Genomic DNA, 14,533 nt, shown 5'->3' with positions numbered 1-14,533 from the left:
CATATAGAAGGATTCTGGCATGAGAACGTATATAAAATCCTCTGTAGGGAACTGTAGTCCAACCAACTCAATTAACTCCTCTGCAGTGGCTTTATGTGACCTTATAACTGCATGTTAGATCATTCTTTCCTAGACCTTTTCCTTCAATGCTGAGAGAGTTCTTGGATTGTCAACATTATGACTTAAACAGGAAAAAAAAAAATCTTTTTTAAGGTCATGATGAACAGTTTGTTATGAAAATGCATGGCAGATACATGCTGTATATGTTTATCATGCGATATGCTGTACGCAGTTGTTTCCTAGTAAAGAAAGGAGAAAGGAATATTTTCTTTTTGGTGTGCACAAGAATTTAACAGTAGTGGAAAGAGAGCAAAGAGGGATGATGTTTCCCTGCTGCCCTTCCAAAGTACCCAAACAATGCTTATCAGAGGGTTGTATCATGCTTTCAGCATTTCTCACCCAGGGCCCACACGAGCATGGCCTTCACACCATGTACACACTTGGGGTACATCTGTATGGAAGAGATATCTGAGCCAGTATTGAAAACTTCTGTTTTTTCCCTGATAATTTCATTGGCAACATTGCAACTTAATAAATCTAACATATTAATGAAAACTGAGATTTTTTTCGTGATTATCATGGTCAACAGTTTAAGAACAGTCATTATTTGGATAGTACAAGTTGTTAATTCCTTTATATTCCAAACAGTTGTACTCTGCATAATAAAAGAATCTACCAAGAACAAAATCTACAAAAGCAATTTTGATTAATGAATTTATTACAGAATCATTAGGGTTGGAAGGGACCTCTGGAGATCATCTAGTCCAATCCCCCCTGCCAAGGCAGGGCCACCTAGAGCAGGTTACACAGGAACACATCCAGGTGGGTTTTGAATGTCTCCAGAGAGGGAGACTCCACAACCTCCTTGGACAGCCTGTTCCAGTGCCCTGCCACCCTCAATGTGAAGAAGTTCTTCGTCATGTTGAGGTGAAACTTCTTGTGTTTTAGTTTATGGCCATTGTTCTTCATCCTGTCACTGGGCACCATTGAAGACTCCGGCACCATCCTCCTGGCACCCGCCTTTTTTATATGCATTAATGAGATCCCCTCTCAGTCTGCTCTTTTCTAGGTTAAACAGGCCTAGCTCCTGCAAACTCTCCTTATAAGAGAGATGCTCCAAACCCCTGATCACCCTTGTGGCCCTCCACTGGACCTTTTCCAGTAGCTCCTTGTCTTTCTTGTACAGAGGAGCCCAGAACTGGACACAGTACATAATGCATTCTGTTTTAAACTATTCTTTTAGTACCAATTCTGTGACTTTATGTGTATTTTCCCAAACAAATGAATAATTCAAATAGCTCATGTGAGATTTATATTCCACACATATGCCTTTGTTGTACTGAAAAGTGTTTAGGTTCTTATCTTGATAGATAGCAATGCATTTCAGCCTGGTATTTCTCAGCAATTAGCCACACACTGCATTTTGTAATTACTGTAATTAGAGAACATCGGTGTCCTCTAGAGCAAGAAAGTCTTTGCTTATTTAAGTATTTTTAGTTGTCTTTTGGCCAGATCCTGCTGATAAATGCTAGGGATGCCACTGAAAACCTTGTGCCTTGCTTCTATAAAGTTTTATTTTGCAAACCTTGTGAAGAAAATACAGTCTTCTAGAGGTACTTTTCAAAAAGTTCAGAATGCAGTAATTTATTTGGTATAGCTGCATGGTTCTTAGGAGCAGTTACAGATGTGTCTCTGAAGCAGTACTGGATCCGTATTTTGTTTACAGAAGAAGAAAAAAAATATTCTTTGTGTTGTTATAATACCTCTGAAGGTCTTAATTTTAAAATTTGATAGTGATGTGTTAAAAGTGCTGATACTGTGTAATTCCTTTCAAAACCATGACTGACTCATGACTTCTGAGGGGCCTTATATTTTAAGAGGCTGGAAGGTTTGCCTTTCCATTTCAGTAACTGCATGAGGACTTCAGAATAATATTAATAATGACTGTAAATACTTCTCATTTAGATTTTTCTTATTTTTTCCTGAAACAAATTCCTGCTGTATTTAAATACAAACCATTGGACTTTTGATCATATGAACCCAATAGTGGATACAGCTCTTCCATGGATAATAGTGAAACATTCATGTCATCATAGTGACTGAACAGGGATAGAAATAAATTTTCAGCTATTTTGTGATGCTTTTAGATCCTATGATCTGCATAAGTCTGAAGGCAGAAGTTTCTCTCTCTATGTGTATCTGTCAGCTTCCAGCTGAGACTTTTTGTCTGTAGTATACTTAGGAGAATCAAAACAACATTAGGAAAAATAAAGGAAAGCCTTTAGTGTACTTACTTACACATTTTGGTGAATTTTTATGTTCTGAATAGAAGTGCTCTGTTAAATTTCCTAGACCTTTCTGACAAAACTAATTCATGTCTCTGCTTAGCGTATCTATCTTGTCTATTTTGCCAAAACTCTTCAGGGACACTTGGTAAAAAAACAATTCATGTTCCTTTCGAATGGAGGACTTTGGTTTGTGGAATCCCTGAAGTGGCTGGAGAGCACTTTGGGTGCCAAGAACAGAGCACCTCTTTTAGAGTGAACCTGCCTGCTTTCCCTATGGTTTTCAACTTTTCTGCTCCACTTCAAAGGTTGGTGGAAGTGCTTAAGCTTCTTTGCCTGTGCTCAAAGGCTATTGACACTGCATCAAAGAACACAGTGACGTTGACTTATCCTCTTATTCTCTCTGGCAGTTTTAGCAAAGGATTGTGCAATGTGAAGTGTCCAAGAAAGCAAGTGGATAAGTCCATGGTATGACTTTTACTAATGTAATGCCAACAACAACTAAGCAACTCCAAGTAAAGAAACTGAAAGTGGAAAGTAGCAGAAAGGCTCACTGTCTCAAAGTTTAAGGGAGCCTTCCCAAAATAATTCACAACATAGGACAGAAACTGTTCATCTTGTATTTTTGCTGTCATAGACCTTCTTCATCCCCCATATCAAAAAGATTATTAAAAATTAGCAGTAGTAGTATCAGAGCTTAAATACAAAATACAGTCTGAACATGGAAAGAATCAGTAAGATTTATAAAAATAACTCTGTGTAGCCTGTTGTCTTTATGATATCTGCCTGGGAATCTTCTTTAACTTAAGCTTTTTTTTGATTGATAAGAAATATTTATTTTTTAACATAATTCCACTGAAATGCTAGAAATGAATTTGTCCTCAACTTTAGATTTGGCATAAGTACAGTGACTGCCATTGTTAGAAAAGCATGATTCATTAAGAAGACTATCTTCTGTCCATACAGAGAAGGACCTTTTTTATTTTATAGTAAAGTAAGATTATAGTTTCTTAAAATGAGGCTATTTCACTCATCAAATCCAGAATTTTGGCTGCCTGATAGATATCACAATATATTTGCCCTGAATTCCCTGTTGGTCTCCAAATGGCAAGAACTCCTTTAATACATTTACTAACTCTTTTTAAGGTTTTATTTAAACATATTTCTAACAGTAGTAACATCCCACATAGGATCAATGGGTGCTTTCTGGCAGTAAGTTCAATTCACTTATGTCAGATTACAGTGGTCATCTTTTAAAAGGATTCACTGTGACACATGTTTGTGATACTGTGGCTAATTCCTGTTCAAAGTCCGGGAAATTCTGTAACATCTCTAAAACTGCTGTATGAAAGCAATCAGTTACAGCTGGTTTATCATAGTAATCACACCTAGGATTTGAGGTAAGGACCCATGCTCTGGTCAATCTGTGATTAGCTATAAATATTTATGAATACTATTTGTAATGAATGTGTGTAATTCATAATTTGACAATCAACAAAACTCAGAAATCAAGATCAGCTTTTACACTCTTGCTTCTTTTCCATTCGTGTCAGAATATAGAAGTGAATAGATGATTTTTAGTCATGTTCTAATAGAAAGTCTCTATGCAGCACTTCTAAAAAGTAGCAAAATAAATGTACTGTTTCAGAACACGTTGGAAAGCTGAATATTCCAGCAAGGTTTTTTTAACATGCTTTGAGTACACACAGAATTAAATGTGATTAGTCATGTCTGCTGGTTCCTATTCCTGGTTTTACATTTTGAACACAAAAAGCTCAAACACATGAAACTGTAATAGGGAGATACTTCTAAATATTGATGCAATTTTTTCAGTGTTCGGGAACAATATTTTTGGCCTCATACCACCTTCATGTTTCCAGGCAAAAGCCACAGTTTTCCTGCTTCTTACTGTTTTCCAAAAGAGTAGCTGAAACCTCAAGGTCTGTTCAGGGATCTCTGCCCGGTTAAAGCTCTATAAACTCTAGTCCACCACATGGTAGCATGTAAGGTCCTTACCGTTTAGTTTCTAGACGGGTAGTAGTTCTCCAATGAAAAATAGATGCCTAACTTTATTGGTAGTATAAATTTTAACAAGTTCAGCTATTATCTTTCTTTTTGCTTAAAGGATGTATCAGTACTAGTTGGTATGGTTGGTTTTGTATTTTCAAGGAGAGTTGTCTGGTGTTTCAGTAGTCCTGAGCTTTTGTGGTCACTCTGCTGTATACTGTAAGGGATCTTGAGCTAGTATGGAGGCCACATTTTTTTCAAACTCAAATGACTGAAAGTAAGCATCTCAGTTATGTGCTAATTCTCATTAGTTTCCATGGATTTCATTCAGCAGCCTTGGTATGGATGAAAATGCCTCACCTAAGCATAACTGAAAGCCAAACTGATGAAACTGCCAATGTCTGTTCATCAAGAAGAAACCATGTCAAACCAAACTATTTTACTTTTTATATGACCCACTAATTAACCAGTATAGTGTAGCAGAGGTAAGTAGTATTTTTGACCCTGGAAAGCTTTTGACACTCTCCACCCTGACATTTTTGCAAGTGAAAATTGACAGAAGCTCCCTGTTAAACTGGCAGATGATTGAAGGTGTTGCTGCTGCTGGAGCCCACGCCTTTTTGAGTAAGCACTTGGGTTATGACTTGTGTGAGCATACACTTACAGAATACACTTGAAAATTGCAGAAGACATTGACAAGGGCATAGGTTAGGGCTGTTTCAGAGAACACGATCAAATTAGAAGAACTTGACAAGTGGGAGTAGTGGCCTGGAACCAACATGATGAAATTTAACTGCAAGGTATGGAATAAGGAAGAAATCAAACAGGCAAAATATAAGGAGTAAAACAGAGAGGCAACACTGCAGTAAGAAGATGCAGGAGTTGCACTGAGTTAAAAACTAATATGAGGCAGCAATCTTTGAAAGGAGACTTCTCTATGTGAAACTGGTGAGACCTTGTCTGAAATGCAGTATCCAGTTCTAGTAATTTTTTAAGAATGGTCTAGCCATTGTAGAAGGAATGAGAGGGATTGATTATAAAGACAGAATATGTGCTTTAGGAGCAAGAGTGAAGGAATGAAGCAGATGAATTTGTTTAATTTGGGAAATAAATAAAGGTTGTTACAGGAGAGAGAGCGATTTCTTTTTTTCTTGGCAACAAAACATCAGCTAGCATTGCAGGGCAGGAGGTTTAGGGGAGGAAGAAGCGGGGGAGTGAGAGAGTGGCTATGTGGTTCCGAGTTACCGGCTGGGCTCAAACCACGACACATACCAAGGAAATCCTCTTTATTCTTACAATGAAAAAAATCCAGAAGAAAATTACTATTAAATATTATTCTGAAACTACTGTTATTAGTTTTGATTAAAAAAGTATGGATAATACACATATATTTCATTCTGGCTTAGTGGAAGAGGCTAGATAGACTACAGTCAACATCAGTCTTTTGAAGTAATTTTCAGTTGTACCTTTATGTCATTCTGCACTGGTGCCCTGCAGCTGATTTCTAGTTCTAAACTGTATTTCTGGCTTACCTGTTTATGGCATTTCTCATTCTATGCTTCATCTTTCCTTTTTTTTTTTTTTTGTTCTCGGTGTCATTAGTCTTAAAGAATACAGTGGATTCTATTAAAAAGTAAATAAATACCCATACTGTACTGTGGTATTTACTTTACCACTCTCTCCCTATATTTAGAACATATACAGCAATGAGGTATTTATGCTATGCCATGGTAAATGTTTACTTTCAGTGATGCCCACTGTACTTACTTTTCCATCTTTCCTGAGCTTAAATATTAGCTTTTTTTTCTTTCTGTATAGTCCTGTTCCATATAATTTTTTTCTTCCTTCCTACATATATGAAAGTCTCTCCAATTAAAATGTTATCACTTTTTATTTTATTTTATTTTATTTTATTTTATTTTATTTATTTTTTTTTCACTGGAAAACATTTTTTGAACCACTGGGCTTGTCAGTTCTGTTGCAATACTGGTTGGTATAATTGGTGGACTCACTTAATGCCTTGGATGAGAATGTACTCGTTTGATTTAACGCTCATGCAACAGAAATGGTAGGAGTCATCTCACCAAGCTTTTGATCTCTGTGGTGTAGATGTCTGCATTTGAGCCAGTCTTCTTTATAATTAGTAGAGAAAAATGAGAATTTCCAACACACAGTTTATCTCAATTGAAGGTGGGTAGCTGAAATTCTCTCTCTCTACAGATGCTTATTTGTCTATGTAACTGCAAAGATAATTTGGATAATTAGCTCAGCTGTAGGTATCTGCCTTAAGGCTGTTTAAATTCAGGGGACATTAATCCCACTCTATGTGATTAGTTTGGCTGTTGATGAATTGTAATTTAAGATGCTGTATCCTCACTGAAACATCAGCTCCTCCATAAGCAGAACATTGGTTTCAGTCTACACGCAACTTGAACCCCACTTTGACAGAGGTTAAATGCCACAATTTGTAGTCCAGTCTGTAAAGCTAAACTGGTGTTAGATGCGGTTTATTTTAATGTGATGCGTTGTAAATCAGAAGCATTCAGAAGATCCATATTGCATGCAACATCCATGCTGCAAAATTGTAACCTTCTGGGGTAGAAGAAGAGTCGGCAGCTGGAATCAGTAGCTGCTGCTACCACTCAGTTTAATCTGCCACCTGAGTGGTGCAAAACCACCTGGGTTTTAGCTTCAGCTAGTCTCGTGTATGTGGAAAGTTTGTGAAATGCTGATAGTGCAGTATCTATGGGAATGTCTTTGATGTTACACTGGTTTTTAACAGGATACTGATGAAGGCAATGCCTGTGTTAGCGAGTGTTGTGGTGCAACAAGAGCAGGTATGTAGAGCAAAAGAATTGGTGCTGAGGACTTGACATTCATGCTGTCTGCATTTCAGTGGTTTTTATTTTGAACTGGGGTTAATCTGTGTGGACTGAATACCCATGAGCAACTGCAAAGTGTTAGATGCGCTCCTGGAGCACAACTTCTTGCATTTTATCTGGAAGGGATCCAGTTTGTACTCCAAGAGTGCTCTGTGATACACAGTAAGTGGGAGTGATCAGCACTTCCATTTCAAAAGCACATTCCTGATCTAAATTAAAAAAAAAAAAAAAGGCAAAACAAACCAAAACCCTAAAACCAAAACCCTAATTGACTTTGAGTTCAGTCATGATGGTATTACAACCCTGTCTAAAAGATTAGCATCGTTTTCTGACTGATGTCTATATGAAAGGAAGTGTTTTATATAGTAGATCTATGTTAAATCTAAGAAATGCAGCAGAAATAGCATAAGTAATGATAACTCATATGATATGCAAGTTGTTTTCCAAAGCTGAAGCAGGAAGACACTTCTGATACTGTAAGGCTGAAGTATGTAGAGCTAAATGTTTTTTTCTCTTACAGTAAAATAAGTGCTTGCACGGGCTGGAAACTTAGCCAATGTTCCTGCTGTGTGTAGTGGCTCAAGTGAAATAGCTTGTAAAACAGCAGTTTTGCTGTGTGGGTATGCTGTTGTGGATAGCAGAAGCGTCTGAGCTATAGAACATGATGCCTTGTGAGTGATAGACTATTCAGAGTAGATGATGAAATTAAGTCTTGAGCAGCATTGAGCCTTGACCCTTGGTTTTTATATGTGGATGGTGCTAACTATAAAGACCAAAAGATGTTACCTAGCAATGGGAAGACACAGCTACTGCAGAGATGGGGAGAAAATAAAGACCTTTTTTTGCTCATCCATTATCATGATGTCAGTGTGGTTGTAACTACCTAGTTATGTACCTCTCTTTCCCTCCTTCTCATGTACAGTAGGTTTACATCTGCACCTTTTTTGAGAATTGCATGTTGTACTTTTCTGCTTTGGACATGAGAGGGCAAGGCAGGTGCAAATCAGTAGTTATCCAAGACTAAGAAAATGGTATATGCTATACAATTTTGTGCTCTACAATCTCTTCAGTTCCATAGTTTCTTTCATGATACTATTGAATAAAGGGTTATCATGACAAATACAGCTTTCTGCCTTATAAACTACATTTTCTCAGATTAAAATTTTCAAGATAGCCTTTGATTCAGTGCTTTCTAACCTTCTGCATATATAAATAATTGTGCACCAAAGCTACAGGAAATGAGTGATCACCCTTTAAGAAGTGAAATTTCAGTCTGTGAAAACTTGATCCCATTATCTTACCTCCTTTCTATATCATACTTAGGCTTTGAATCTTTCCTAATTTCAGCTTTCACAGGTAACTGTATGTATATAAGAAATTAACTTCTTATGACTGCGGTCTGCAGACTTTATCTTACAAGTCAGATGCATGGCTTTTACAAGTCGTTTAACAGTTTTACGAGTTTATGGACCTCAACATAACTAGAAAGACGTTAATCTCTTATGTTCCATTCTGTATCTGATATTTCATCTCTATTTCAGCACATTTGAACTCAAACATAGTCTTGAAGAAGAAATGATGGTAAGTTGTACTGTAGGTTTCATAACCTCATCTAAAAATTTCTGGATCAAACTAAGCATCAGCTGGCAGGATAATAGCAGTGTTTTCTGACAACAGACTGTACTAGGTGTATGTGCATGGTATCCATGCCAGGTAGTTTTTCTGTCTGACACTAAAAATAAGGGGTCTAGGTGTTAAAGGCTGAAGAATAAATGAATGAGTGCTTTCCTCTATGGCTCAGAGAGAGAATTTCCTGAATAGCTGACTTGGTTGTGTGGTACGTGCATTGAGGAGGAAAGCAAGACAAGTCGCATCATTTGCTGCAAACTCAAAATACACATATGCAAGACTTTCAACATCTGATTCAAGTCTCAGAACACATTGCAGTTGGGGTTATCTGTTGATCTGTTGATAGTGTGTGTTTGGGTTATGCAGTATGACGGCCTTAATTCAATCCTTATACAGCAACGACTATTTACTGTAAGATTTCTGATTATTTTTATCATAAAACTTTTTGTTCACCATTTCTCATCAAAATTTTAAGTGATTAAACTTAAATGAATATATTAAATGTATGCTTTGAAATTTTGTATTGTATTTTTTATGAAAAGATAACCTGTCTTCTAATTCCTAAATTTAAATTCTGATATATGAGAAGGTTCCCATGAAATAATATCACAGGCATTTTACAAAGGTACTGAAATATGAATTACTCAAGTTTTAAAAAATCATACTTTCTCCAGTGTTGCAAAGGTTAGGTAAAACTGTTTTAGATTAGTGCCAATAAACATTTGTCTAGCCTATTAGAATGCTTTTAAAGTTTGATTAGAGAAAGGAAAATTGAAAAATTTCAGCTGAAACAAAATCTGGTTTTATGTATTGGAGAATTATATTTATTTGCTTTCAATGAAAACTGCCAAAAATTGTGATTAGCTGAGCTTTAACGTTCCCATTTCTTTGTTCCTTCCTGTTCTTCTTTCATATATGTCATAAACTGATGTCTCTGTGGAGTTCCTGTCATTAGACCTGTCATTACGATGGACGTGAAAGGGCAGTGATCAAGGAAGGCTGGTATTATCACTGTCTTAAAAGATACCAGAGCAGAATCAATAATGAAGCTGCTACAAGGAAACTGCACTATGATGAGGCTCACTTCACCATAAACAGTAGTAAATAAAAACCACGGAAAGCACTAGTGAGACAAATTAAAACTCTTAACATAAAAAGAAATAGGGTGATTACTTCATGATGAGCCTTAAGCGATGACCTTTTTCCCTTAATTACTTGTGCAGATTCCTACCTGAGATAATCTTGTGCACATATACCCATTCTTGAAAAAAGTGGAGTCGGCTCCCCTTGGCTGATACACTAACCTTTTGTGGAGTCATGACTCCATGGAGCCATGGAGGAATGAATGCAATGGGTAAAAATACCCAAATACCCCAGTCTCATTGTTGATATTATCTCCTGCACTATGCTTCATGCAAAGAGCTTTGCTACATTCCATCTGCTCAGTCATGAAGATTATTTCTTTGCTGAAGCTAAGGTTGTGGACTAGAAACTTGGAAGTGTGCTTATCTCTGGCTAGGCAAAGCAGGGGGGAGTAAAGACAACATTTCATAGTATGCATGAAGGCAGAGAAGCAGAAGCAGCTTTTTGAAAGACATCCAATCTCAACAATATCTTGGAGTGTGGGTGTTCATCTGTCAGGAGCATTGAATTTAAGTTTTTCATCAAAAGCTATTGCAGAGTTCTGGATGGCTCTGTCATGCATAGCTGTCATCACTCTTTAAAAGAAAATTTTGTTAAAGAGAACTACTTTACAAGCTTAAGGAATTGATTCAAGCAACTACTATTGACTGCCTAGCTCTGATCTTCAGAAAATCATGATTTCACTTAAAATAGCTGCATAAAATATTTTGAAAGTTGAGTGGAGAAAAAACCCAACACAACAGTACAATTTCTTTAACCATGACTGCTGTTTTAAGAGTTGAAAATGTAGGGGGATGCTTTACCAGAGAATATATTGTGCTATTCTTAGATTTATAAGAGCTACAAGAAATTTTAGCTGGCTTTGGAGGCAGGAAGTTCTAAAAGTGAGCAGGTGCCCGCATTTTGGTCTAAGGTAAGTCTAATTTACCTTATATCTGTATTTCAGAGTCTGGTTGGTAAAACCATTCTTAAAGAGCAATTATTTGGGAAACATGTTAACTTTATGACTTGTTCATATTTAGAGCTAAATCCAAGTATTACAGGATTTTATTCTGACAGTGTCATACAATTTATGCAACAAAGACAATCTATAGTGGCTTTTATTTCAAAATGTTACAGTCTCATGATTATATTGCAGAATGTTGAAGTAATTGTACTATCATTTACAAAAACTATAAGAAAAAGTGTGCTAATCTTTATGGTTTTTACAGAGGGTACAATAGAAAGAAGAACTATTTATGATGGTGTGACGAAAGGGAAAAGATTTATATAAACTGTCATATAAAACTTTCTGATTTATGATTAGAATATTTTCTTAAGGAGATTAAAGAATGCTGTGGCTTACGACATTGAAATACTGGCCCAGTAGGGTGAACAGAAAATTCCTACTGTTTAAAGTCAATGGGTTTTGTATCCATATGTAGGTTAAAAGGTTTATTCTGTCATTATTATAAGTTAGAGTAACTCTGTCAACATAAATGTTGCATTTTGTGAGTCAAAATGGACCCTGTAAATTTTGTAACTGCTGATGATATTAATAAGACAAAATCAAATTCGATGCATGAGAGACTTCTGAAGAAGAGAAGCAAGAACAGATATTCTAGGATTAAACTGAGTTATATTCAAGTTATATTCAAGACCTCTTTACATAATCATGGTCTTGCATAACCAAGGATATATTTATTTTTAATGACTAATCTGATTAATAAGGGGAAAACTGCATGTCAAAATCAATAGAAAAATAAATTTTAGCACATGGAATTTGTCTTTTATGTTTGTGTATTCTTCGGCTTAGTCATGATCTCCAGTGTCTGCAAGGAGATTTGGTTTTGGAAATACTGAATTAGTGTTGATCTAGATAACAGTCTCCCTCTAAGAAATTCAGTCTGAACTTATGATGAAGTAATTGAGGTTCTATCAGGAAATGTGTTTCCTTCTTGGAAGTATTTCAGTTTCCTAAGCTGAGCATTGGTATCAGAGAGTCAAGTATCTAGAAACTATATCTGCAACTATCAGAAGATGTTAAAAGTCCAGCAGTGGTATGGATACTTTGCACAAGAGGGACCACTTTGAGCAAACCACAGTTTAGCACAGTAAAAAATGTGCATATGTAGTATTGTATAATTTCTTTCAGTAAGAGTACATTTCTAGTATGCTTTTGAAAGAAAGAAACTTGCATTTGCCTTTCAGCTACAACCTATTCTTCCATGTCCCTTAAAGAATAAAAAAATAAGGGTAAGCAGTTTTGAGAAACAATAATTCATAATCTTTAACTTGTCCTAAGCATGCCTCTTGCTAACATGAATGCCTTCTTTTTTGCCAGTCTATCATAAAAATCAATGAACGACAAGCTTACTCTGGTTTTCATATTTTGTGTTTGCACTGTATTATTTCAACAAAAGCTGATTATAGAAAAGGGAAAGAAAATTGCTTTCATTTCAGTTAAACTGTTGGTTTAGAGGAAATAAAGCCTTATGTTGAAAGTGTGTTGGATAACACCCTTTTGGCTAAGAAAAGTACCTATTACTAAAAAGAACTCTCACAAGACAGAAAATGCACTTAATTTAGCTTGGAAAGTTGAACTAAGCCTTTCGGTTTCATATTTGTGCTTTATTCATTGCAGCATGGCTGCACATGCTTTCTAAGGGAACTGCTATGAAGGGATTAAAACTTTTTTTTTTTCATTTTGATGAAAACGTTTTTTCTTTCTTATGTAACACAAATTGGGCAAACAATTGTCAAGTCGTACCTTTTTATTTATTCTTCTGCCCTGGTAACAGAAGCTTTAAAAATGGACAGTCCTGTTTTGTTTTGTTTTGTTTTTAAAGTAGGAGATACATGTTCCTAAGAAGATGTACCTTTCTTTCCTTTCAAATTTCAGACATGGGACACGGAACTGGAGAGATCTGCAGAATCATGGGCTGAAACCTGTCTATGGGAGCATGGGCCTGCAAGCCTTCTTCCATCAATTGGACAGAATTTGGGTGCACACTGGGGAAGGTAGTTTAAGATGCTGTTTCATACTATATTTTTTAGAAATTAACAAAATTTGCTTGTTACTTAAAGGAAGAATAATAGAAGCTAAAACTTTTGAATGATCTAATAGACTACTACTGGCTTTCATAGGTACAGACCTCCAACATTTCATGTTCAAGCATGGTATGATGAAGTGAGAGATTTCACGTATCCCCATCCTCATGAATGCAACCCATATTGTCCTTACAAATGCTCTGGTCCTGTTTGTACACATTACACACAGGTATGTAGGTGGGTTTGGGTTTTGTCAGCTATGGAAAAGAGTGGTCAAGACCTCCAGTTAGGTTACTGTATGACAATGTAGAACATTAATCTTGCAGCATATACCGTAGCACTAAAGCACAAATGGGGCTTACTGTTTATTAGACTCTGTAGTTACAAGATTGGGTAGCAGTAACATAGAGTAGGGTTATCATACAAATCTTTAGATTCCATCCTCATAAATACCACTTCTTTAATAGGATTAAGGAAAATGCTCACAATCGCCAGTGTTGAAATTAGTGTTACTGCTCAGTGCACTTTACGGAATCTAGTCTCTGTTGCTGGTATGTTGGTACTTCTTTCTGTAGTATGCTGAAGAAACACACATTTTAAAAAAAGAAAAAAGGTTTTCTTAGGTGAATTCCTCAGATCAAACAGGTTTTTTTTAAGGTGTTGCTTTAACCTCAGCAAGATTTTGAAATTGCATAAGAACCAATTTATTTGGTAGTTCTGAAATCTGCATACCTAGCCTGAATTTTTCCAGAGGGGAACTAATCATATTTTCAGTGAATAGTAAACACGTGATCCTTGGATTATACTAAAATCCGCATATAATTTTCAATATAATATTAGAAAACTTCAACATGATTAATTTTTAAATATTTGTTTACTTGAGCAATTTACAATTGTTTGTAATTTTAAGACAAAAATACCTCCATGTATTTATTTACCATTTCTGTAAAAATACCTGTAATTACACTTATCAATTGCATGCGAGATCTATGATACATGTATATGGTTCTTTGTGGTATTAATTCTTCACAGTACCTATCACTTTCAACTTCTAAGTGTTGCTGAAACTACACAGTTGGCTTATCTTGAATTAATACAAATTTAGCACCTGTCATATTTGTCTAATTTTAACATTCCAGACTTTGTAATTCAGATTATTTTGAGATCTGCAATGAAAATTGTTTCAACAGATGAAAGAGCACAGTCACCTTAGATTACAATGACATGAAAGCATATTCATTTAAAATCCGTGTATTGAGTCTTTCTGGTATATTAGTGGTTTCTCTGAATAGCTTTATAATTTATGTTACCTACTTTCACTGCTGACAAACATCTGTTCTCTCAGTCTAACCAACTTAAACCCCTCCTGGGTCCTTAGGTTGTGCTGAGAGCTCCAGAGCATAGGGGCCTAACTTCTAATTCATGATTATCTATTAATTGTAATTCCAAGAATCAGTTCTTTGGATCATGTTTTGTAAATATTTTGCTATACTTTCA

General features: G+C 36.0%; 1 protein-coding gene across 3 annotated transcripts in view; it reads left to right on the top strand.

The window, feature by feature from the left end:
- Positions 1 to 14,533, top strand: part of CRISPLD1 (cysteine rich secretory protein LCCL domain containing 1) — a 42,166-nt gene that overhangs the window by 6,805 nt on the left and 20,828 nt on the right. For 2 of the 3 annotated variants that reach the window (XM_030504320.1, XM_030504311.1), the window contains exons 3-4: positions 12,888 to 13,006; positions 13,133 to 13,265. In XM_030504320.1, the coding sequence (XP_030360180.1) occupies positions 12,888 to 13,006; positions 13,133 to 13,265 (252 nt within the window). The remainder of the gene's footprint in view (positions 1 to 12,887; positions 13,007 to 13,132; positions 13,266 to 14,533) is intronic. The other variant, XM_030504329.1, reaches the window with a different exon arrangement.

Source organism: Strigops habroptila, chromosome 1, assembly GCF_004027225.2.
Source record: "Strigops habroptila isolate Jane chromosome 1, bStrHab1.2.pri, whole genome shotgun sequence".
NCBI classification, from domain to species: domain Eukaryota; kingdom Metazoa; phylum Chordata; class Aves; order Psittaciformes; family Psittacidae; genus Strigops; species Strigops habroptila.
The sequence above is the reverse complement of the archived record's forward strand: the minus strand, read 5'-3'. Positions and strand labels throughout refer to the sequence as shown.